Source organism: Pan paniscus, chromosome 4, assembly GCF_029289425.2.
Source record: "Pan paniscus chromosome 4, NHGRI_mPanPan1-v2.0_pri, whole genome shotgun sequence".
Taxonomy (NCBI): domain Eukaryota; kingdom Metazoa; phylum Chordata; class Mammalia; order Primates; family Hominidae; genus Pan; species Pan paniscus.
In genome coordinates this window covers 73,107,190-73,133,701 of record NC_073253.2, presented here as the reverse complement: position 1 = coordinate 73,133,701, position 26,512 = coordinate 73,107,190, and the positions used below count along the sequence as shown (strand labels likewise).

The 26,512-nt window shown below is 38.5% G+C and overlaps 2 protein-coding genes across 17 annotated transcripts in view; one reads left to right on the top strand and one right to left on the bottom strand.

Moving 5' to 3' along the window:
• Positions 1–26,512, bottom strand: part of CPLANE1 (ciliogenesis and planar polarity effector complex subunit 1) — a 142,857-nt gene that overhangs the window by 95,313 nt on the left and 21,032 nt on the right. For 12 of the 16 annotated variants that reach the window (XM_057302306.2, XM_008955980.5, XM_063604498.1 and 9 more), the window contains 9 exons: positions 25,600–25,849; positions 25,275–25,424; positions 24,336–25,105; positions 22,575–22,783; positions 22,296–22,376; positions 19,365–19,529; positions 11,626–11,799; positions 4,264–4,492; positions 3,386–3,525 (listed from right to left, as the gene is read on the bottom strand). In XM_057302306.2, coding sequence (XP_057158289.1) covers positions 3,386–3,525; positions 4,264–4,492; positions 11,626–11,799; positions 19,365–19,529; positions 22,296–22,376; positions 22,575–22,783; positions 24,336–25,105; positions 25,275–25,424; positions 25,600–25,849 — 2,168 coding nt within the window. The remainder of the gene's footprint in view (positions 1–3,385; positions 3,526–4,263; positions 4,493–11,625; positions 11,800–19,364; positions 19,530–22,295; positions 22,377–22,574; positions 22,784–24,335; positions 25,106–25,274; positions 25,425–25,599; positions 25,850–26,512) is intronic. The other 4 variants (XM_063604502.1, XM_063604504.1, XM_063604500.1 and 1 more) reach the window with 3 other exon arrangements.
• On the top strand, positions 4,505–10,990 carry LOC100975586 (centriole and centriolar satellite protein OFD1-like). Its single transcript, XM_024928851.4, has one exon. The coding sequence runs from the start codon at positions 7,439–7,441 to the stop codon at positions 10,454–10,456; it is 3,018 nt and encodes a 1,005-aa protein (XP_024784619.3). The 5' UTR covers positions 4,505–7,438; the 3' UTR covers positions 10,457–10,990.

Sequence of the window (26,512 nt, the reverse complement as noted above, 5' to 3'; positions counted from 1 at the left end):
AACATCCAAACTTACAGACAGAAATTACAAACTATCTTGTTACTTTAAGATTATAGGTAAGACCATGAGACATTTTTATACAAGATATTGTAGAAACAACTATACAATAAAAATATTCTTAGAATGTAGTTCTGAGTCAAAAATAATTGAAAAAATATTAATGGGAAAAGAATGTCAAGAAAGACACCAAAATAATATAAAAGATTGTGTGAGAGTAACTTTTCCTTTTTTTTTTTTTGAGATGGAGTCTCACTCTGTCACCCAGGCTGGAGTGTGAAGTGCAGTGGCAGGATCTCGGCTCACTGCAACCTCCGCCTCCCAGGTTCTACCAATTTTCCCACCTAAGCCTCCTGAGTAGCTGGGATTACAGGCACACACTATCCAGGCTAATTTTTGTATTTTTAGTAGAGATGAGGTTTCACCATGTTGGTCAGGCTGGTCTTGAACTCCTGATCTCAGGTGATCCACCTAGCCTCCTAAAGTCCTGGGATTACAGACATGACCACCGTGCCTGGCCATTTTTCCTTTTCTTAATAGTACATGATAGTACTTTGTAATAATAAGTTAATAAAAATGACTTATGAAGGAAACAGGAAAACACAAAATAGTCATATGTATAGTACGGCTTCAACTATGCAAATATCTATATATATGTGCACATGTCCCAAAAGGCAAAATGTAAGATGTGGTGGTAGAACTGGAAACTCAGGGATTTTTCTACTATGAAATATTTTAAGCATACTCTAAAATATAGAACATATGAAAGTACAGAATATAATATGTCAAACACTTATGTACTGACTTCTCATCCTTGTCTGATATTAACATTTTTGCTATATTCAACTTAGGTAGCCACTACCCAGCATTTGGTGTGGATATACTGGAATTCCAATTAAATATATGTTGTCTTTCTGTTGTGTGTTCTACAAAGCTTAACTTCTCTTTCGTATTTTTCAAATCTATGTCCCTATCTATTTTGTATATATTTATCTTTCTTTATATATTATATATATATATATATGATAGCTCAGATGAATAGCTCAGATTCATCTTTTCCAGTTCACAAATTTGCTCCTAAATTGGTTTAGTAACTTTAACCATCTATTGAAGTTTTTGTTTTTAAATCAGGTTGAGACATAATTTACATACTATATCCATCCTTTTTAAAGTATACAGTTCAATAAAATTAAACAAATCTATACTGGCTTGTAATAACATTTCCATCACTCCAAAAGTTATCTTATACTTCTTTGTAGTCAATTCCCTGTTTATTCTCAGGCAACCCCTGATCTGTTTTCTGCTCCTATAGTTTTGTTTTTTATAGAATGCCACAGAAATGGAATCATACAGTATGTAGTCTTCGTTCCTGACTTCTTTCAGGACTTCTTACCATGACGGTTCTGTGATTCATCTATGTTGTCACAAGTTATCAGCAATTTGTTCCTCTTCACTATTTGTTATTCCATTTTAAAGATATATTTGAATTTGCTTATCCATTCACCAGTTGATGGACATTTGAGGTGTTTCCAAATTTTGGCTATTATGAAAAAGTTGCTACAAACATTCATGTATAGATATTTGTTTTGTTTCATTTTTTGAGACAAGGATCTCACTCTGTCACCCAGGCTGGAGTGCAGTGGCACAATCATGGCTCACTGCAGACTTGACCTCCTAGGCTCAAGGGATTCTCCCACTTTAGTTAGCTTCCCAAGCAGCTGGGACTACAGGCATATACCATCATGCCTGGATAATTTTTGTATTTTCTGTAGAGACAGGGTTTTGTCATATTGCCCAAGCTGGTCTCGAACTCCTGGGCTCAAGTGATCTGCTGGCCTTAGCCTCCCAAAGCATTGAGATTACAGGCATGAGCCACTGCGCCTGGCTTCATGTACACATTTTTGTGTACATGAATATTTGAATGGGCCTGTTTCTATTTCTCTTTAATGGAATGGAATTCATTCAAGAGCAGCTAAAGAGAAAAAAATGGAACCCTTTGAATTTTTATTTGCTTGTTGTTTCTGACCTCTGGCAATTCCCCTTACTTTATTTAAAGCTTGGCCTTCAAGTGGATATTTTTTGTATTTTATCTAGAAACACATTTTATCTATGTATTTATCGTGGAAGAGTTTTCAGATCATTTAAAACAACATATTGCCAAAACTCAAAGTTCAGACTGGGGATATTTTAGTCCCTTCTTTAAAATCCAACTTTCACACAGTAACATCTTTTCATTGATTAAAGCAAAAGAACTGCACAGCAAATTATCAAAGAAAAGTTTATAGTCAGATTTCCAAGTATTATAGGTTCTCTCAAAACAGAAATGTTATAAGTTTTAGGAATCTAGAGTTAGAAGTCTCACTCTTTACTGGAGCAAAGCACCAATAAAAACAGAAGGGCCTCACAGTTGCCCTGGTTTTACATTAAATATACGACATTAAATGACTGATTTCATTACTTTTTATCTAAATTTCTCCAACTGTAAAACAGATAAATTTTATAGGATTCCTGTGTGAATCCATGTAATACATGTAATATTCTATCATTTTTAATTTTTTAATACCATTTTGAACTTTTCAAATAAAAAAGATCTATAATTTATGCACTAGGTGAGAGTTGAAATAAATCACTCCTAAGTACCCTTCCAGGCTTGAGATTCTACAGCTCCAAAAGAAAATGATACAAATGAAGCGAAATATAATTAGTGTAAAGGTATGTATGAAGGCTACTCTCAACATAGTCTCTGGGGTGGCCTTGCTCTGCAGGAGGAGTCAGAGAGCTGTAACACTGCGGCATCAAGAAAGCTACTTTAATATTTAAAAAAAAAAAAAAAAAAAGGCATGTATGGAAAATCAGAAAATCATTCAGTTATCAACCCTTGTATTGTAAGCTGGCATCAATTTTGGGTGTTCCCATGGTTAAGTATAAATATCATACTTTCATTTTTCAGCCTGGCGCAGTGGCTCATGCCTGTAATCCCAACACTTTGGGAGGCCAAGGCAGGCGGATCACCTGAGGTCAGGAATTTGAGACCAGCCTGGCCAACAAGGTGAAACCCTGTCTCTACAAACACTACAAAAATTAGCCGGACGTGGTGGCCCACGCCTGTAATCCCAGCTACTCGGGAAGCTGAAGCAGGAGAATTGCTTGAACCCGGCAGGTACAGTTTGCAGTGAGCTAAGATCACGCCACTGCACTCCAGCCTGGGTGGCAGAGTAACACTCCATCTCAAAAAATAATAAAATAAAATAAATATAAATATCATACTTTCATTTTTGATAAGTTTATTTCAAAGTGTTAATACATTTGTAGACATGTATAAACTTTTTAAGGTATTATAAGGTTTATATTAATCTGACACGAGTCAGACTATACATACATAACACACCTGTAAACTGTTTATATTTTGAGCCCATTTCATTTTTTGCTTCCAAAGAGGCTGGTTGACCTAAAACACACTGCAGTTTTTCCTGAAAAATCTGTGCTGGAGTCATATGGAGTGGTAGATTCAGACTCTTTTTCTTGGACCTGAAATGACATCAAATTAAGGGAAATGAATCCAAATTTTGAAAAAAAAGGAAAGGTTTCACATATCAAGGACTAAACATGAAAGTTTAAGAAACAATGGAATTTACTTTTTTATCTATCGTACATGTAAAAAAGATATATTCAAGGAAATATTGTATTAAGACCCTCCACGATTATGATCCTAATATACTCCCCCCATTCTTATTTCTAATTGCTACCCTAAACACGGGCTTTACTAACACATAAGTGTGCTAAATAAATGGGTTTTGTTTGTTTTGAGACAGGGTCTCACTCTGTTGCCCAGGCTGACGTGTAATGACATGATCACGGCTCACTGCAGCCTTGACCTCCCGCGCTCAAGTGATCTTCCCACCTCAGCCTCCCAAGTAGTTGGGACCACAGGCACGATCATCGCCCCTGGCTATTAATAAATGTTTTAACACAAATAAGCCACTGAGCTGTTCAATACAGTAACCACTAACTATATGTGGCTATTTTAATTTAAATTAACTAAAATTAAATTGAAATTTTAATTCCTTGGTCTCACTGGCTGCATTTCAATAGTTACTTGTGGTGAGTGGCTACCATACTGGACAACACATTTCTATCACTAAAGAACGTTCCATTGAACAATGCTGAACTAAGGATTCCACATAAAATGTAAATACCAGCAATAAGAGAAATATAAAATACATAGTTCAATCATACTATATCTTAAAATTGCCTAAAAATCCATACCTCATGAAATTGCTATCATGTTTACAGAACAGCTGGAAAGCCACACCAATTGAAACAGACGTCTTCCAGTCTCCAAGTTTATATGCCAACCACACAGCCTCTGGAACCAGGCCACCAATAAATAGTAATTCAAGTGCATATTCAACTGTCCACACATTAGAGAGATTCTGATCTCTAACAACACTGGCCACCTTAGAGTGTTGCAGAGGAATAAGTCGAAAGGACTGCTCTGTGAGTAAATTTTTTAAAAATGGATTATTACAATCACATCCAAACTCATGCTTCTTTACATGGGCATATTTATCTCTTCAATCAGTATAATCTACAAAAAACCACCAGGAAGATACATACAAAATGGGCTAAAGTAATACTCAACATGCCCTAGAACACTTTTAACACTGAAGAATGTGCCTCATTCGTGGGTCATGAAACAAATGCCAGCATTATTTTAAAAATGAAACAAAAGAGAAAAAAAACAGAAAACAGAATAGAAAGTATCAGACACAAAATAAAGGTAAATACTGTTTAATGAAACTTTTGTGTCAGGTAATATGTAAACACATACAAAAAACATGTATATCTACTATACTACTGGTTCACAAAGTACAATTTATTACCGTGACATGGGTCACAATGTGCAATTTATTACTGTGGGATGCTCAGAAATACATGTTTATTTCTCATACTAGATTATGAAATGTAGAAGGCAGAGACTACATTTTATCTGACTTTGTGTTACCCACAGTGTTATGCAATAAAAGACTAAGTTGAGGTAACAATGAAGCATATTAAGTGTCAATATTAGTGTTGATTACAAAGTAGAAAAGTGTGATGTTCAGTAATTCTGACTAAATAATAAGATTGCCATCTGGCCTGTGATTTAATACAAAAGGATAATATCGTTCCCCCTGGCCTTCTGTCCCTTTTCCTAATTGAAGTAACTTGATAAAGCAACTTAAAAATAGGATAAAAGAAATGTTATTAAAAAATACATGTTGATGGGACTTTCACTCATTCTCTCAAAATAAAAGTCATAAACAGCATTCATGAGCTTCTCTGCTCCTCGAAATGGTGAGTTTCTCACATGACCTATACAGGCTATGCCTACTGCAAGAACTAACATTTTAGCTCTCTGACAAACACATCTGGAAAAACAAAAAGTTTTCAACCACTTGGATGTCTGATTTTGCATAAGCAAAGGAGCCAGGAGACTGGCTAAATTTTTCCTATTTTTATTCACTACGAGCAAGGTAATACACTATTAAAATAACTTGAATAATTAAATTTTCTGAAAATTTTACTACTTTCACACAGTAAAAAAGTTCACGACTTTTTAAAATATCACACCAAATAAGCAACTCAAATCCCTAGAAAAATTCTGATTAGAAAAATTAACATGAAATGTATATGCATCCTGAAACATTCACAGAACATAGGAGTTTGAACACATAGTTCAAAATCCATGGTTCTACGACTGATTATATTTGCTGACCACTTGTTGCCATCTTTATTAAATTTCTAATAATATTTTAACTTGTACTACTCTAACTCAGGTGTGCCTTGTACATACATATGTATCTGTTCATGTCTACTCTTGCTTAAAGCCCTCCAACAGCTTCCCATGATACTTAAAATTCAGATTTCTTAACATGGCTTACATCATCTGGCCCCTTTACTGAATGCAACTCTTATCACTCTCCACTTCCTTCTCTAGTTTTTTTTTTGTTTGCTTTGGTTTTTTTTTTGTTGTTGTTTTTGTTTTGTTTTGTTTTGTTTTGTTTGAGACAGTCTTGCTCTGTCATCCAAGCTGGAGTGTAATCACGTGATCTCACTGCAACCTCTGCCATCTGGGCTCAAGCAATCCTCCTGCCTCAGCCTCCCAAGTGACTGGGAATCTCAGGTACATGTCATCATGGCGGGCTAATTTTTGTATTTTTTGTAGAGACAGGGTTTCATAATGTTGCCCAGGCTGATCTTAAACTCCTGAACTCAAGCAATCGGCCTGGCTTCCCAAAGTGCTGGGATTACAGGCATAGGCCAACATGCCCAGCCCTCCTCCTCTAGTTTACAGCCACACAGATCTTTCCGTTTCTCAAACACATCAAGCTTGTTCTTGCCCTGGGGCTTTTACACAAACTCAGGTTAGAATGCCCTGTGCCTTGATGTATCCAACCCTTTTTTGTTATTAAGAGTTCGGCTTAGAGGCCGGGAGCGGTGGCTCACGCCTGTAATCCCAGCACTTTGGGAGGCCGAGGTGGGCGGATCAGGAGGTCAGGAGATCGAGACCATCCTGGCTAACACGGTGAAACCCCGTCTCCACTAAAAATACAAAAAATTAGCCCAGCGAGGTGGTGGGCGCCTGTAGTCCCAGCTACTCAGGAGGCTGAGGCAGGAGAATGGCGCGAGCCCAGGAGGCGGAGCTTGCAGTGAGCCGAGACTGCGCCACTGCACTCCAGCCTGGGCGATAGAGCAAGACTCTGTCCCCGCCCCCCCCCCCCAAAAAAAAAAGAGTTCAGCTTAACTTTCACCTCCTCAGAGAGCTACTCCTGAAATTCCAATCTCAAATTGCCACTCAGTCACGCTGTATTGCTCTATTTTAATTCTCTCCATAACAGTTATAACCATTTGATATATCTTGTTTATATATTTAAATTTCTGTCTCAACATATTAGACGTAAACCCCGTAAAAGAACAAGTACTTTATCACTTTGTTCATTGCAGTTAGGATAAATCTGTTTCACAGGTGAAAAAAAAAAAAAAGAAAAAGAAAAAAGAAAACATGCGCATGCGCCGTAGCTCTCCAGAACGGGAAGGCTGTACTGAGCCGGTCTCGGGAGACGAAGGATGGGATGTGAGGCTGTCGTGCCTTGCCGCCTTCTGTCCCTAGTCTCCGGGTCCCCGCCCTCCAGCCGCCTTTGATTCGTGACTGGGTCACGGTCCTCACTCATTCCTCAGAACCGCGAAGAAAGGAAGCTAGCGTGTTTGTTAGAAAACCTAGTTGGGAGTGCAAGGCAGAGAGCGTTCAGCACCCTTGTTCCTCCCGACCCCTCAGGACAGAGGCAGGGCTCTGGAGGGCAAGGATTCCCCCTCATCTTGGCCCTACAGCCCCAGCTGGGCACTAAACTCGGGCCACGGCGGGGCGAGCGAGGCGGGCTCCGGAGGAAGCTGACGGCTGATGACGGCTCAGTCCAACATGCTCCCCGTGGCTGATGTGTTGAGTCAAAATGAACTGCGCAAAAAGCTATACCAGACATTTAAGGATCGGGGTATACTGGACACACTCAAGATACAACTTCGAAACCAGCTAATTCATGAGTTAATGCACCCTGTATTGAGTGGAGAACTGCAACCTCAGTCCATTTCAGTGCAAGGGAGCTCCCTCTTAATAAGTGCCTCTAACTCTTTAGTGGCAGATCACTTACAAAGATGTGGCTATGAATATTCACTTTCTGTTTTCTTTCTAGAAACTGGTTTGGCAAAAGAAAAGGTATTTACTATGCAGGATCTATTACAACTCATTAAAATCAACCCTACTTCCAGTCTGTACAAATCACTGGTTTCAGGAGCTGATAAAGAAAACCAAAAAGGTTTTCTTATGCATTTTTTAAAAGGATTGGCAGAATATCATCAAGCTAAAGAGAGTTGTAATATGGAAACTCAGACAAGTTCAACATTTAGCAGAGATTCTCTGGCTGAGAAGCTTCAGCTTATTGATGATCAGTTTGCAGATGCTTACCCTCAGCGTATCAAGTTCGAGTCTTTAGAAATAAAGCTAAATGAATATAAGAGAGAAATAGAAGAGCAACTTCGGGAAGAAATATGTCAAAAGTTGAAGTTTTTTAAAGATACCGAAATAGGAAAAATTAAAATGGAAGCAAAAAAAAAGTATGAGAAGGAATTAGCCGTGTTCCAGAATGATTTTGAGAAAGCTTGTCAAGCAAAATCTGAAGCCCTTGTTATTCGGGAAAAGAGCACCCTTGAGAGAATTCAAAAGCACCAAGAGATTGAAACAAAAGAGATTTATGCTCAAAGGCAACTTTTACTAAAAGATATGGATTTGCTAAGAGGAAGAGAAGCAGAGCTGAAGCAAAGAGTTGAAGCTTTTGAACTGAACCAGAAGCTCCAGGAAGAAAAACATAAAAGTATGACTGAGGCACTTAGGAGACGGGAGCAGAATATAAAGAGTTTTGAGAAGACCTATGACCAAAAACTCAAGAATGAACTTCTAAAGTATCAACTTGAACTAAAGGACGACTACATCATTAGAACTAATCGACTGATTGAAGATGAAAGGAAGAATAAAGAAAAAGCTGTTCATTTGCAAGAGGAGCTCATAGCTTTTAATTCAAAAAAGGAGGAACTCAATCAATCTATAAATCGCATGAAAGAACTTGAGCTTGAATTAGAGTCTGTCAAAGCCCAGTCTTTGGCAATAACAAAACAAAACCATATGCTGAATGAAAAGGTTAAAGTGATGAGTGACTATTCACTACTAAAAGAAGAGAGACTGGAGCTTCTGGCACAAAATAAATTACTTAAACAACAACTGGAAGAGAGTAGAAATGAAAACTTGCGTCTCCTAAACCGCCTAGCTCAGCTGGCTCCTGAACTTGCGGTCTTTCAGAAAGAACTACGGAGAGCAGAAAAGGCTACAGTGGTTGAGCATGAGGAGTTCGAAAGCCGCAAACAAGCTCTGCACAAACAACTGCAAGATGAAATTGAGCATACTACACAGTTGAAGGCCCAGATACTAGGTTACAAAGTTTCCATAAAGAGGTTAACTATTCAGGTTGCCGATTTAAAATCGCAACTAAAGCAAACTCAGACAGCCCTAGAGAATGAAGTGTACTGCAATCCAAAGCAGTCTGTGATCCATCATTCTGCCAATGGATTAATAAATGGCAACATGGTGCTTCACAATGGCGAGATAAGTGGGGATTTCTTGAACAATCCTTTTAAACAGGAAAAAGTTCTAGCAGGTATGGTTGCATCAAGGATCACAAATTATCCAAATGCAGGGATGGAGGGTAGTTCCCCTGATTCTGACCTTGAGTTTGTCGCCAATACTAATGCAAGGGTCAAACAGCTTCAGCAAGAGGCGGAACGCTTGGAAAAGGCTTTCAGAAGTTACCATCGGAGAGACATTAAAAACTCTGCCAAAGGCCCACTACCAGCAAAGAGCCCACCATCTCTGCACTTGCTGGAAGCCTTCAAAAACATTACTTCCAGTTCCCCGGAAAGACGTATTTTTGCAGAGGACAGAGTTGTCTCTGAGCAGCCTCAAGTGGGCACACTTAAAGAAGAAAGGAATGACATCTTGGAAGCCCTGACAGGCAGTGCAGCCTCAAGGCTACGCGGGGGCACTTCCTCCAGACGCCTCTCCTCCACACCCCTTCCAAAAGCAAAAAGAAGCCTTGAAAGTGAAATATATCTGGAAGGTCTGGGCAGATCACACATTGCTTCCCCCAGTCCTTGTCCTGACAGAATGCCCCCGCCATCACCCGCTGAGTCTAGGCACAACCTCTCCATCCCTCCCTTCTCCAGCCCTCCGGAGCAGAAAGCGGGTCTTTATTGGAGACAAAATGAACTTCAAGACAAAAGTGAATTTTCAGATGCGGACAAGCTAGCTTTTAAGGATAACGAGGAATTTGAATCATCTTTTGAATATGCACAGAATGTGCCAAGGCAGTTTGAAATGGATGGGCCCTCTCCTGCCGGGGATATGCTTCATATGGGCGCAGCTGTAGCTGCTGTGCCCCTCTCATATCAGCACCCAAGTGTAGATCAGAAACAAATTGAAGAACAAAAGGAAGAAGAAAAAATATGGGAACAGCAAGTGAAAGAACGAAAGCAGAGAGAAGAAAGAAGGCAGAGTAACCTACAAGAAATTTTAGAAAGGGAAAGAAGAGAACTAGAAAAACTGTATCAGGAAAGGAGGATGACTGAAGAATCACTGAAGATTGAAATGGAAAATGAATTAGAAATGAGTAATCAAGAAATGAAAGACAAATCTGCTCACAGTGAAAATCCTTTAGAGAAATACATGAAAATCATCCAGCAAGACCAGGAGTCAGCAGATAAGAGCTCAAAAAAGATGGTCCAGGAAGGCTCCCTAGTGGACACACTGCAATGTAGTGACAAAGTTGAAAGTTTAACACGCTTTTCTCATGAAGAACCAGATGACTCTTGGTAACCATGTTTGCTGCCCAGCTTCTAACTTACATACCATGAGAAATTACATAACATTTACTCCTTTGTAAATGTTTCTCTATCAACAGATAAAACTCTGAATAAAAATGTGTAATCCAAAAAAAAAAAGAAAGAAACTACAAATGTTTTCATATTATCAATTTCATGTGGTGCAAGCTAGTATATGTGCAGCACTAAGAATACTGTGTGGCAAATAGTAGGCACTTAATAAAAATTAGAATGAATGAATATCATAGAAATTTGTGTACCTGTTTATACTGAGAGCAGGGCAGTTATCTAGCACAGGATTAGATGCATTTTGACCATACTAATGAAAGTATTAAATTTAAAAAGTAAATGGTCCAAATAAAATAATAAAAGTAAATCATCCAAATAACATTAAATACTGAATTAGCAGGCTCAATATTTATTAAATCTCTACATTTTGACATAAATGAAGGTGGCAGCTCTTTCACTTTAAAAACTGAAACTTCAGCTGGGCACACCTATAGTCCCTGCTACTTGGGAGGCTGAGGTGGTTAAGATCATTTGGCCGGGCACGTGGCGCACGCCTATAATCCCAGCAGGGAGGCCAAGGCAGGTGGATCACCTGAGGTCAGGAGTTCGAGACCAGCCTGACTAACGTGGTGAAACCCTGTCTCTACTAAATACAAAAAATTAGCCAGGTGTGGTGGCATATGCCGATAATCCCAGCTACTTGGGAGGTTGAGGCAGGAAAATTGCTTGAACCCAGGAGGTGGAGGTTGCAGTTAGCCAAGATCACACCATTGCACTCCACCCTGGGCAACAAGAGCGAAACTCAGTCTTAAAAAAAAGAAAAGATTGTTTGAGGCCAGGAGTTCAAAACCAGTCTGAGCAATATAGCAAAATTCCATCTCTAAAAAGAAATAATTAATAAATTAAAATTTAAAACTAAAAACTTTATAAAGATCAACTTGTCCCAATTTTGTGATTTTAAAAAGCCATGTTCAGTAAAAACGAATCTAAGCCATTACTTTTCTCAGATTCTATTCATTCATAGTCATAAATCACCTCCTATGTTTCAGATACTATGCTAGAACAGTATCATTGAGTAATGGCCTCTGTATAATATGTTTTAAATATTATGTGCAATGCAAAAAAAGTTTAAAAAGGATTTGTTTACTACATTACCTGTTTTAATATGAAGTGGGGGAAGAACATTCACATGATGAGGGGGCAAAATGCAAAGCTGCTGATTGGTGAAATAGGCAGCCATGAAACGAGCCATGGACTGGACGACTCTCACTGCTGCCTCAGGATGAACACCGCCCACCATTCCACACTCAAAATGAGACTTTGCAGCACCTAAGGAATACAGCAATGACCTAAGAAGATTGTGATCAACTACCAAAAGTAATAATATTTAAGTTCCCAACATTATACAAAAAGAAAATTGCAATACTTTTTTTCTGAGATAAGCACCCATGGCCAATACAAGCTGAATTATAATAGGTACCATACTTCTTAAAGACAATAAAACCAGAAACAATTGCAATTGACCCTTGAACTTCACGGGTTTGAACTGCATAAATCCACTTATATATACAGATTTTTTTTCCATAAATGTACTAGAAAATGTTTTGGAGATTTGTGACAATTTGAAAAAATTTGTAGGCATACCACATAACCTAGAAATATCAATAAAAAAAGAAAAAGGTATGTCATCAATATAAAAAATATATGTAAATAATCATTTTATCATTTACTACCATAAAATACATATAAACTATAAAAAGTTAAAATTTATCAAAATTGGCTGGGTACAGTGGCTTACACCTATAATCCCAGCACTTTGGAAGGCCAAGGTGGGCTGATCTCTTGAGCTCAGGAGTTTGAGACCAGCCTGGGCAACATGGTGAAATCCCACCTCTACAGAAAAATACAATAAAAAGAAACATTAGGTGGGCATGGTTGTGCGCACCTATAGTCCCAGCTATTCAGGGTGCTGAGGTAGGAGGATCGCTTGAGTCTAGGAGGCGGAGGCTGCAGTAAGCTGAGATTGTGCCAGTGCACTCCAGCCTGGGCAACAGAGCTAGATAGACCCTGACTCAAAAAAAAAATTATCAAAATTTACACAAACACTTACAGGCCATATATGGCACTGTTCACAGTCAAGAGAAATGTAAACACACATAAAGATAAAGTATTAAATAACTGCATAAAATTCATTGTAGTTCCTACTGTACTACTGTATTAATTTTGCAGCTACTTCCTGTTGCTATTTTGAGGAGTTCAAGTGTTGCAAGTATTTGCTTAAAATACTGTGTGATGCTAATCATCTCTGCATGAGCAGTTCATCTCTCTAGTAAAGTGCACATGGCAATAAAAAGCAACCTCACAATTCTTGTGTAGTTCTCATCACGTTTAGTGCAGTACCATAAACCTTGAATAACACCATAAGACCTACAGGAAGTGCCACCAGAGATCCTGGAAGTGTTCTGAATAAGCAGAAAAAATTCATGACATTACAAGTAAAAGTTGAATTACTTGAGACATACCATGGATTGAGGTCTGCAGCTATGGTTGTCCACCATTTCAGACAATTAATCTTGGAAACAGATAACATAAACTTGTGGTATCAATAAATACAGTACAATACTGGAAATGTATTTTCCCTTATGATTTTTTTTTCTCTTTTTGAGACAGAGTTTCACTTTTATTGCCCAGGCTGGAGTGCAATGGTGCGATCTCGGCTCACCACAAACCTCGCCTTCTGGGTTCAAGTGATTCTCCTGCCTCAGCCTCCTGAGTAGCTGGGATTATAGGCATGTGCCACCACGCCCGGCTAATTTTGTATTTTTAGTAGAGACCAGTTTTCTCCATGTTGGTCAGACTGGTCTCGAACTCTTGACCTCAGGTGATCTGCCCGCCTCGGCCTCCCAAAGTGCTGGGATTACAGACATGAGCCACTGTACCTGGCCTCTTAGGATTTTCTTAATACAACTTTCCTTTCTCTGGCTTACTTTATTCTAAGAATACAGTATATAATATATACAACATATAAAATATATGTTAATCAACTATTTATGTTACCAGTAAGGCTTCTAGTCAACAGTAGGCTATTAATGGTTAAGTTTTTCAGGAGTCAAGTTATACACGAATTTTTGGCAGCATGAGGGTGTTGGTGCTCCTAACCCCTGTGATGTTCAATGGTCAACTGTAGTTAGTAATTATGTGCACATACACCTAAGAACTGTTCACAACTTTAAGTTTTATTTTTTAAATGGAGGTATCTATACAAAATGACCCAGGCATGACAGCCTTGCAAGCTTAGAATTTCATTATTTATTTCCCGTTTTTCCTTCTCTTTCCTTTTTTTTTTGAAGATAAACGGGGCAGGGCTTACTACAAAAATAATCTAAAAAGCACTGAAATAAGATTTTTTTCTTTTTTTCTTTTTTGTTTTTTGAGAAAGAATCCTGCTCTGTCACCCAAGCTAGAGTGCAGTGGCACATTCTCAGCTCACTGCAACCTCTGCCTCCAAGGTTTAGGCCATCTTCCCGCCTCAGTCTCCTGAGTAGCTGGGACTATAGGCACACGCCACCTTGACCGGCTAAATTTTTTTGTATTTTTTTGGTCAAGATGGGGTTTCGCCATGTTGGACAGGCTGGTCTTGAACTCCTGAGCTCAAGTAATCGGTCCGCCTCAGCCTCCCAAAATGCTGGGATTACAGGTGTGAGCCACCATGACCACCCAAGATTCTTAATGCTTTTGTCTGTACCATTAGATCTGAGAATCTTAATATACTCCCATTAGTAATAGTAGCTCACTAGCATAAGATTTTGGGGGCAGGCAGTAGCAAAAAGAACGTGTGGGGTGGGCCAGGCACAGAGGCTCATGCCTGTAATCCCCACACTTTGGGAGGCCCAGGTTGGAGGATCACTTGAGTCCGTCCAGGAGTTTGATACCAGCCTGGTTAACATGGAGAAACCCCATCACTGAAAAAAAATACAAAAATTAGCCAGGTGTGGTGGCATGTGCCTATAGTCCCAGCTACTCAGGAGGCTGAGGCAGGAGGATCACTTGAGCCTGGGAGGTTGAAGCTGCAGTGAGCTGTGATCACGCCACTGCACTCCAGCCTAGGTGACAGAGTGAGGCCCTATCTCAAACACACGCACACAAATGTGTGGAGTGAAGAGAGATGGCTAGATAGCAGGTGGACAGAAGAATCACATAAAAATTTCTGGCATAACTCCAATGTGCACTAGCAGGATTAGAGGACATGCGTCATTCCCACTTGAGAATCTCAATAATAATATAAGCTGGCATTCACAAATTTGAAAATAAATTAGTTTAAAACTACTAAATACTGTATAGATAAATACTAGGATAATATTAGTTGGTATGAAGTGTATGGCTCCAACAATAGAAAGGTATCTTTCTTTTCCAGAAGTGATCTGACACATATTCATGGGAAATTACATTTTATATGTGTATGGATTTCTATCTTGTTCACTGTATATCCCAGCACCTAGCACTTCTCCTCTCATATAGTAGGCCCTCAAAGGAATATTGTTAATAAAGAAAATAATGTTAATTAATGTTACCTGGTTTCTTTTTTTAAACAAAAGGAATTGAGAAAATTTTATTAGCCTTCAAGCAGTAGTCTTCATTTAGTCACTGTAATATTTGGGGGGAAAAACCATACTATTTCTTCACATTCGAGTTAGAGATACATGGGTAAAAATTTTTTTCTCCTGGGTAAAACTTATGGAGGAATTATACAAAGGTAAGATTTTCAGTAATCTTAATCATTCAAACCTTATGCAAAACTCAGGAATCAGCCTCTTAAATAGGGAGTGACCTGATGATAAAAGTTATTGTCACAGAATAAAGCTGTATCAATTTAGAAGTTAAAAAAATTTTCAAAGTGTAAATCTCGACCGGGTGCAGTGGCTCATGCCTGTAATCCCAGCACTTTGGGAGGCCAAGGCAGGTGGATCACCTGAGGTCAGGAGTTAGAGACCAGCCTGGCCAATATGGTGAAACCCCATCTCTACTAAAAATACAAAAAATTAGCTGGGCATGGTGGTGCACGCTTGTAATCCCAGCTACTAGTGAGGCTGAGGCAGCAGAATCACTTTAACCCAGGAGGCCGAAGTTGCAGTGAGCCGAGACTGCGCCATTGCACTCCCGCCTGGGCGACAGAGCAAGACACCATCTCAAATAAATAAATAAATAAATAAATAAAAATAAAGTGTAATTCTGTATAGGGTGCAGTGCTAATGTTAATAACAGAAACCCGGCTGGGCGAAGTGGCTCATGCCTGTAATCCTAGCACTTTGGGAGGCTGAGGGGGGAGGATCACCTGGGGTCAGGAGTTCGATACCAGCCTGGCCAACATGGTGAAACCCTGTCTCTACTAAAGATAGAAAAAAAATTAGCCAGGTGTGGTGGCAGGAGCCTGTAATCCCAGCTACTCAGGAGGCTGAGGCAGGAGAATTGCTTGAACCCGGGAGGCAGAGGTTGCAATGAGCCGAGATCGTGCCTCTGCATTCCAGCCTGGCGACAAGAGCGAGACTCCATCTCAAAAAAATAAAAATAAAAATAAAAATAATAGAAACCCTATTTAATAAAAATTAAATAACTATAGACAATTATTTAATAAGGTAGGTGTGCAGAAAGGAACTACCATAGCATGCATGACTGCTTGAAATGCTTGCTTGTAAGGTGGTCCTTGGCTGGTATCTGGGAACTTGGATTTTGGGAGGATTTCCACCACCCTAACTGATAAGAAAAGCTCACTGAACCTAAACTGTATAAACAATGTGGTTTACGCTGAACATCTGTTTTCCCTCTGAGAGTGTAGAATTTTGGTTTGTACTAAGGCAGAAGGGGTTTATGTGACCAGCCCCCCAATTAAAAACCCTGAGCACTGAGGTTCTAATGAACTTCCCTGGTAGACTATATCTCACGTGTTGTCACAACTTGTCACTGAGGAAACTAGGGACATCCTGTGTGACTCTACTGGGAGAGGATTCATAGAAGCTTATTCCTGGTTTTCTCCAAACTTCATACCATGCACCTTTTCCCTTTGCTGATTTTGCTGTTTTCTTTCACTGTAATAAATCATAGCTATGAGTACAACTATATGTTAAATCTTCTGAGTTTTCCTAGTGAACCATCAAATCTAGGGGGTAATTTTGGGGTCCCCAACCCAGTAAGTATATGCTTAATATATTTTAAGCAATCATCATTAAAAATTAAGACAAATGAGCTGGGTGCGGTGGCTCACGCTTGTAATCCCAGCACTTTGAGAGGCTGAGGTGAGTGGATCACCTGAGGTCGGGAGTTCAAAAACAGCCTGGCCAATGTGGTGAAACCCCGTCTCTACTAAAAATACAAAAATTAGCTAGGCATGGTGGCAGGCGCCTGTAATCCCAGCTACTCGGGAGGCTGAGGCAGGAAAACTGCTTGAAACTGGGAGGCGAAGGTTGCAGTGAGCTGAGATAGTGCCATTGCACTCTAGCCTGTGCCACAAGAGCGAAACTCCATCTCAAAAAAAAAAAAAAAATTAAAACAAATGAATTACTACAGGTTCAACTTATTATGAAAGTTAAATCATGTAAGGACAATATTGCAAAAATAAACAAATAAATAAAGACTATCCTGTCATTTGAAAAGTCATATACAGAAGTCTTTCACCCTGGGTACAGTGGCTCACACCTATAACCCCAGCATTTTGAGAGGCTGAGGTGTGAAGATCACTTGAACCCAGGAGTTCGAGATCAGCCTGGGCAACATACCAAGACTCATCTCTACAAATAATAAAATAATTTTTAAAAATTAGCCAGGCATGGCTTGGCACAGTGGCTCACGCCTGTAATCCCAGCACTTTGAGAGGCCAAGGTGTGTGGATCACGAGGTCAGGAGTTTGAGACCAGCCTGACCAACATGGTGAAACCCCATCTCTACTAAAAATACAAAAGTCAGCCAGGCGTGGTGACGCATGCCTGTAATCCCAGCTACTCAGGGGGCTGAGGCAGGAGAATCGCTTGAACCCAGGAGGCAGAGGTTGCAGTAAGCCAAGATCACGCCACTACACTCCAGCCTGGGTGACAGAGCAAGACTCCATCTCAAAAAAAAAGAAAAAAAAAATTAGCCAGGCGTGAGGCACATGCCTATGGTTCCAGCTACCTCATTTCCCAGCAGACTCATTTCTCGGAATTTATCTTAGAGAAATTATTAGTAATGCTCACAAATATTTAGGTACACTGCAGCATTATTTAAAATAGTAAATACATGGCAACAAAATGTACAATAATGGGAAAAAGATTCAATAGATTTTTTTAAGTTTATTGGCACTGGAAAATATTCATCATAATATTAAATTTATAAGACTATCCAGCTCCGGTAATATATACATATACATGTGTCAAAAGGCCCTAGACAAAAAAAAAACTAAACTTGTAAGTGATTTTGTTTCCTTTCTACTTTTCCGTATTTTCAAAATTGCCTAATATGAACATGTATTACTTCCTTAATGAACATAAAAATTTAAAAAGATAAAAATCAGAAAGTAAGCCAAGCACAGTGGCTCACACCTATAATCCCAACACTTTGGGAGGCCAAGGTGGGTGGATTGCTTGAGCCCAGGAAGTCAAGATCAGCCTGGGCAGCATGGTGAAATCCCATCTCTACAAAAAAAACAAAATTAGCTGGGTGTGGTGGCACACACCTGTAGTCCCAGCTACTCACAAGGCTGAGGTGGAAGGATGGCTTGAGCCCAGGCGCCAGAGGTCAGATAAGCTAAGATCACTCAACCACACTCCAGCCTCGGCAACAGCATAAGACCATATCTCAAAAAAAAAAAAAAACTCACAAAATAAGACATTTATAAACAGTGGCTGAAACAATCAAGAATGAAATTGCTATCAACTCTGTTTAGAAATTTCAAATACATTGGGCCTTTCAAACACATTCATATATACAGTAAACATCTAGCAGTCTACCACCCTATAAGCATTATAAATATATTACATGTTCATTCATATATATCTTTCCCTCTGGTTATTGCCTAATTTAAATATACCTCTTTGAAAAAGTCAATCCAGATACTCTGCAATCTCTTAAACAGATTTTTTTTTTTTAATTTGAGATGGAGTCTGGCTCTGTCGCCCAGGCTGGAGTGCAGTGGCGCTACCTTGGCTCACTGCAAGCTCCGCCTCCCAGGTTCATGCCATTCTCCTGCCTCAGAGCTGGGCCTACAGGTGCCCGCCACCAAGCCTGGCTGATTTTTTTGTATTTTTAGTAGAGAAGGGGTTTCACCATGTTAGCCAGGATCGTCTCATCTCCTGACCTTGTGATCCACCCGCCTTGGCCTTCCAGAGTGCTGGGATTACAGGCGTGAGCCACTGTGCCTGGCCCAGATTCTTTAAAAGACTAAAAATATTCTCGGAAAATGATTTTTATGATTTCACTAAACTGCTGTAAGCAATAGTTAACATACTAAGGAAAAAACACTTGGGTCCTAAAATTATGTCTAACAAATAGGGTTGTAAGAAAGCAATCATACTATCAGCTCAGCAGGCAATTACTATACTGTTAAATCCTGGGGATTCTAAGATTTAAAAACAAACAAACAAAAAACCTCAACATAGTCCCTGCTATTGGGAAGCTGAGAGTCCAAAATCCAACATAATATACTTAATCACCAGAGAGGTAGAACAACCAACTTTTATGTATAAGCAACTTCATGTCTACACTAAAAATACAAACTAACAAGTAAACATACTGAATTCTGTAGTCCTAGCCACTTGAGGCGGCTGAGGTAGAAGGATTACTTGAGCTCAGGGGTTTGAAGCCAGCCTGGCAACATAGGGAGACCCTGTCTCTTTTTAAAAATACAAAGAAAGAAAAAAAAAGCATACCTGAAAAATCTTTATTTTCTTTTACAGGTAGTTGGGACCATCTCAGGATTTCCCTTGCTAGCTGATCACACAATCCTTGAGCATCATTTAAATTATAGCTATAGAGGTGGCAGTATAAGAGAGAAAGATAATAGCGTATCTGAAGAAAATACGTCCTTCTTCCTCCTGAAACAAGAAGTAAGCTCACCTTAAAAGTATGTAAGCAAAGGAATGCCCTTGGTGTAGTGCTCAATTGACGGGAGTGTGTAGTTTGTGAAAATTCATCAAGTTGTACACTCATGATATGTAAACTTTTCTGCATCTGTTTCACACTTCAATAAATGATTTTTTTCAGAGGTGATCTGGGTACATTATATCCCCAAATAAAATTGGAATTATTTTACTCAGAAAGAATGGATAAGAGGTAGGCAACCAGCAGTTTCAGTCTTCAGATATGTAAAGGCAGTTGTCAGGGGCTCCTATCTTATATTTTTTTAGCATACTTTGCTCTTTTTCATTTTAAATTCTAAACAATTTATTTTCTTTCATCACACCCTAGGATGACTTAGATTTTATCCAAAGAAAGCTGCGAATTCTTATCATCTTAACATTAACGTCTACTAATAACTTTTATCTCAAGTATACACAGTATGAAACAAAAGGGAACATGCCACAAAAAACTCCAAGGAACCATATGTATATCAAAGGGATGGCCAAAGAGACTTACTGAAGCAGAAGAAACAGTTATCCAATAAGATAGGAGCCCCTGAAAACTGCCTTTACGCATCTGAAGAATGAAACTGCTGGTTGCCTACCTCTTATCCATTCTTTCTGAGTAAAATAATTCCAATTTTATTTGGGGATATAATGCACCCAGATCACAATTTCTCCCTAGATGTGGCCATGTAAAAATGTGACTATGTTCTGATTCAAGAGATAACATTGTATGCAATTTCCAGAAAAGCTGCTTAAAGAAAGGTAAATCAGCTAGGAAATGCAACCTTTCTAGCTCTTCCAACCTTTGTCCTATTTGCTGCCTAGAACATGGATGTGATAGCTGAAGGTCCAGGAACCATCTTAGCTTATGTAATGGCCTTAAGATTGGAAGCAATGCACTAAAGATGATGTAGCAGAAAAACTAAAGGAGCCTGGGGCCTTGGTGATACCATGGAAACACCAAATCAGCCCCAAACTGCAACTTCTGCCCTCCTTTCACAAAGGAAAGCCACTCTTTCTCTGTTGAAGCCACTGCTATTTTCAATCTCCATTACTAGAAGCCACTCCTAATGGATGTAGTTGTAAATGAAATTAAACAAAATGTCCATAATGGAACTCATTACAAAAACTTTTCTATACCCAGAACTTCAGATCTCAGTGAATGCTGCTCTTTTCATCCAGATGGACAATCCCCAAGTCAGAGAACTACACTAGCCTTCTTTCTCCAAATCTACTCAATCACAAGTAGACTGATCAAGCCTATTAAATAACTGTCAAATGTAACCTCTGTTCTCCATTACCCTTGACATTGCTTTGGTTTCAAGGCTTCTCGTCTGACTGATTTTCTTGCCTCCAAGTAAAACACACGCCCCTATGTCATAGTCCTGCAACTGGCCTTCCACAACTGTACCAAAGTGATCTTTCTAAACAGCCTATTCTTATTTGTACAAGTCCCTTTCCTACCTAAAGTGTCTTAACTGATTCCACTGTCTTCAAGATAAAATCTTAATTCCTTACCACTCCATTAAAGACCCTCCTTCATCATCTGTTGTCCATCTGCCTCTCAACTTAGCTCTTATGATCCTACCGCCAATATCACATATACATATATCACATAATCTAGTCCTACTAAACTACTTGAAGTTTACCAAATTGCCATGGTTTCTCAGGCCTTTTTGGTTTTGGAACACTATATACTCTGGTAAGTCATTCCCATGACCTTAATTGGCCAATCTCTACTCAATTTTAAATGTCAACTCCAAGAGGCTTTCCCCAGACTGATGCTTGCACTCCAGCCTGATTGTATTGAGGTGTTCTTCTGTGCTCCCTAAACATCTACCATAAAACATAATGAGAAAAGTGACTGTAGGCAACTTGAAGGTAAAGTTGTTTATTTCAGTTATCCCTAGTGCCTAATACAGTGCTGGGCACATAGCAGGCACTCAACAAAGACTGGTTAAGTAAATGAATTAATGAAATATACAAAGCCACAGCAGTCAGATAATAAATGTAATAATAGACCAAATCTGACCATGTAGGAGTTGCAGTCAGGGTTCCAGAGTCACCAGCTGAGAACCTCTGTCATCTCAGCCATACCCTCAGCTCTGTATCATAAAAGCTATAACTTGTTTCTAACATCCACACCCCATATCCTTATCAAAAACTCCTCGAAGCCCATACTTAATGCAACGATACGTTTAACTTACATACAATTCTTAAAGTTAAATTACTTAAAGGCAAAAAGCCCTCGCTCCATGTTTCTCTAAGTCTGTAAGAAGGTGGTGAAATATATGACCTATAGTTTCCTATTGAGATACTTGTAGTCTCTCTAAATGACAAAAAAAAAAAACCACATTATTTTATTTAGGATCTAAATCTCATTTTTCCCATCAACAATCAACCACAGGCTTTATCACAAATCAAAGAAAGGACAGAAGGAGACTTATCTACAGATCACTGAAAAGATTTTTAGTGTTACCAATTCCAAGGGTAAGAATAATTTTAAATAAGTATTCATGAGTGTCAAGTTGCCTACAACATGTATTCTATTTGGCATTAGGATATCATAAGCACTCTGAAATTTAGAATTATTTTTAAGGTCTATGGCAAGCTAAAACATGTCCTGCTAATATAATGGCACATATTTTTTGGAATTTAGAATTACTGTTAAGGTCTACAGCAAGCTAAAAGGAGTCCTGCTAATATTATGGCACATATTTTTTAACACTCTCTTACCTTTCTCTTCGATTTCTTGTAGAGCTTTTTTCCACAGCTGAACAGACTTTTCATATGATCCTAATAAGAAACATTCTTCCCCTAGAAAGTTTTTAACCAACAATTAGTCATAGTTAATTATATTACTTCATAAAAATTTACTTTGTTTTAAAATCCAGTTAATGGAGCTCAGCCAGAAATTATTTTGAAAAACAAATCATTACAACCAATTAGAAATTCAAAGTCTGGTTAACTATGTCATTTATTCATGGAGTTAGAAAATATTCATAAGATACTGACCATTGATAGATTTAAGTTCTAAGGTTTGATTCAAGCAATCTCCAGTACTCTGTAGGTTAGCCTGCAAATGACATAACAGGGACTTGACAGTAGATGCTTCATTTGTCATCCTTTCAGTTAACTGACTATCAGCTTCAGGAACTCTTCGATTTAATTGTGCTTGATACCATAAAGTTTTTTTGTACAGTATTCTCCAGAGAATAAGCAATCTGCACATAAAATCAGGTAATTATCAAAAGCAAATTTCAGGCTAATGATGAGTTTAGCCTCCTTTTTAGCCTATTTTTTTTTTTTTTTGCCTGTATTCTTCATCGGTATAACATACATACAAACTGATCACATTTAAATATAGTGCAAAATAAAATGATCAAAAAATGCCTTATATAAAATCTTCATAAATATTTTAAGCACCTGTAATCTTTTTTTTTTTTTTTTTAAGACACAAGGTCTCACTACGTTGCCCAGACTGATCTCAAACTCCTGGGCCCAAGCGATCACCCTACCTCAGCCTCCCGAACAGGTGAGATTACAGGTATGTGCCACTGCACTCCAGCCTGGGAGACAGGGTCTTGCTCTGTCGCCAGGCTGAATCGCAGTGGCTCCATCACAGCTTACTGTAGCCTCAACCTCCTGGGCTCAAGCAATCCTCCCATCTCAGCCTCCCGGGCTCAAGCAATCCTCCCATCTCAGCCTCCCAGGTAGCTGGGACCACAGGTGCACCACACTGTTTTTTTTTTCTTTTCAGGCAAGGTCTCCTCCTGTCGCCCATGCTGGAAAGCAGTGGCGTGATATCTGCTCAACCTCTGCCTCCTGGACTCAAGCAATCCTCCCACCTCAGCCTCCTGGGTCGCTGGGATTACAGGCACATGCCAACAGGCCTGGCTAATTTTTTAGTTGCGGAGTTTCATCATGTTGCCCAAGCTAGTCCTGGGGTCAAGTGATCCACCCACCTCAGCCTCCTAAAGTGCTCGATCACAGGCGTGAGCCACTACGCCCAGCCTATTTTTTAAAGAGGTCATTTTTTTAAGAGGTCATTTTGGCCGGGCGTGGTGGCTCACGCCTATAATCCCAACACTTTGGGAGGCTGAAGCGGGCGGATCACCTGAGGTCAGGAGTTCTAGATCAGCCTGGCCAACATGGTGAAACCCCATCTCTACTAAAAATACAAAAATTAGCCAAGCGTGGTGGCAGGCGCCTGTAATCCCAGCTACTCGGGGGGCTGAGGCAGGAGAATCTACTTGAACCCAGGAGGCGGAGGTTGCAGTGAGCCGAGATTGCATCATCGCACTCCAGCCTGGGGGACAAGAGTGTACTCCATCTCAAAAAAAAAAAAGAGGTCATTTTTTAACAGTACTTAACTAAACCAAAATCTTTCAACATCATGGTTTTCCGAGACTAAGAAAATATGTATTGTACAACATTTGGCATAAATCTAACAATTTTTTTTGGCAAACTAAAAGTGTATACATTTATCACGTATAACATGACATATTTAACATGATGTTTTGAAATGTACTTAAATATTTTAAAAAATAAAATCTATAATGCTGAGTGCTAACAGATACAAGATTTCTTTCTGGGGTGATAAAAACGTTCTGGAATTAGTGCTAATAGTTTCACAACCTTATAAATATACTAACAAACACTGAATAGTACATTTTAAAATGATGAATTTTACAATATGGGAATTGTAGCTCAGTTTCTTAAAAAGTTAAAAAAACTAAGCTAATAGTATCCCAGTATTAAAATAAGTGATTATACCTGTGTCCTGGCTGTTGCACAGGATTTACTACTTGAGGATGAATCTTGAAAAATGAGTTCCAAGACCAGTTTTTCTGAAAACCACAATCTTGAAACATCTGAAAAATAGGTACCACCAATGAGTCTTGAGCTGTTATTTTACTTCCATCAGCTGATGCTGAAATAACTTCAGGTTGAAGAATGTATACACCATTTAAATTGTCAGCTACCATTTTGAGTAAATAAAAACAAGCTAAAAGTTTCTCTGAGAATAACTGACCCTTTTGTTGCTGAGTCAGCAAAAGTTTTATAGTATTTGAGGTCAGCTTTATCAAATGCCCCACATCTTGTTTGTATCTTATATCCCAATAATGGATTGATAAACACTGATGAAAAAGTTGAAAGATACAAAGTATCCATGCATTATGTCTTGAGCTTTTGCTTAAAACAAGATCAAGTTTGGGAAAAGGACATTTTATAAATTGAAGAATGTAAAAAAAATGAGTGATACAAACTACTATGTAATTTAACATTAAATTTTTTTCTGTCACAGTTTTTGAAATTCCTATAGTCCACGCTGCAAGTAGACTTTTCTGGATAGAATGCAGTTCTGTAATGGTTCTATCTGTCTCCTCACTATCATCCTTTGCATGTATCGTATCAAACATAGATGCAAATTCCAATCTTCCTTCCTTCATACTACTACACAGCACATCATCTCTTTTGTTCCAAAAAGGAAATAAGTTGTCTGGAAAGTGTCTGCCTTCATTAGTTTCTTCTGCTTCAAAATCCTAAAACATGAGGGGAAAAAAATGATACTTAATACCATTTAATACCTTATCAATAGCATCGCTTTGGCATTCTTAAATTTCTCTTCCCTTTAACAAGAGAAAAACAGAATATGTTTCTTGGAATAAAGTCATAATTGTTCCAAGTAAATAAAATTCTGCTGCTAAGTACCTGAAAATCTGCTGCATTTTCATTTATTGTTTCTTCTGCCTGCAAGAATTTGGGGACAGTGAAATCGGCTGAACTTTCATTTCCTTGGTGTTCTAACAGGCTAGACCTTAGGGAATTCAGTGATCGCAAGTTCAGTCCTTTGCCTTTTGGCTAAAGAAGAAAAGATGAAAGATTTCCAAGAGCAAAATGTTATCTGTAATTCTATTATAAGCAATTAAAAATTCTATAGACAACTGTATACAATTCAAGGACATTATTGTCAGTAAAGTTTTAAATTTGAAAAGAAAAAGGCAACTTTCCCCAATGATATAAAAAAGCACTATACCTTAGACAATATCACACTTTGATATATTTTCTCAAGCCTCTGGGTTGAATCAAGTAGAAGTGATCTCATGTGTACTGATGGAGATAGGCTATCAAGAAATCGAAGGGTTGTGACCATATATCCATCAGATATAACGAGGTAGGGTAATCGTGAGTGTGCTTTTATAGAAAATCTCTGTCTCATAGGGTCACTATCAGAAGCTGATGAATCAACAGAATTATTTGAATCTTGAAACGTAAACTGCTGTGGTCTAGTAAACAAACATCAAAATACAAGAATCAGTAAGAGAAAGATCTTAAGGAAAACAATAATGTTTTTCAAAAAAGAAGAAAAAGTTACAGAACAATGAAAAAGCAAGCAGGTGAAACACACAAAAAATATTAAATGTGTTTATATCTTTCAGGAAAACATAACACAGGATAAAGACAAAATAATATATAGGTTCATGTGTTTTAAAATTTTCCTAAATGGTAGCATTTATTCTATTTTGTATTTATCTACATACAACCTATTTCAGAAAATAATTCAGGCAGTTTATTTTTACTATTAAAGAGAGTTAAATAGTTAACTTTCCTCTTACCATATATTTAAATATGCTTACACAAATAAACTATGAACTATCAGTATACTTTTTATTAAAGAGGAGAAAGAAAAAAGTTGAGAAGATTTGAGAGAATGGTGGTGAGTAAAATTTTACCTATTTAAATTTGAGTTTCCACTTAACTTAAACATACAATATTGTTATTATGATGTACCTGATTCTGATTACTTAATATCACTCCTTATTAAAGTTGGGGCTTTACAAATATAAAAGGAACAAACCATCAAAGTATATTGTAATTTTTTTCTGGTTAGGCAACTATTCAAATACAGATTTTTTTTATTAGCCAAATGGCAACAATAGAAAATTGGT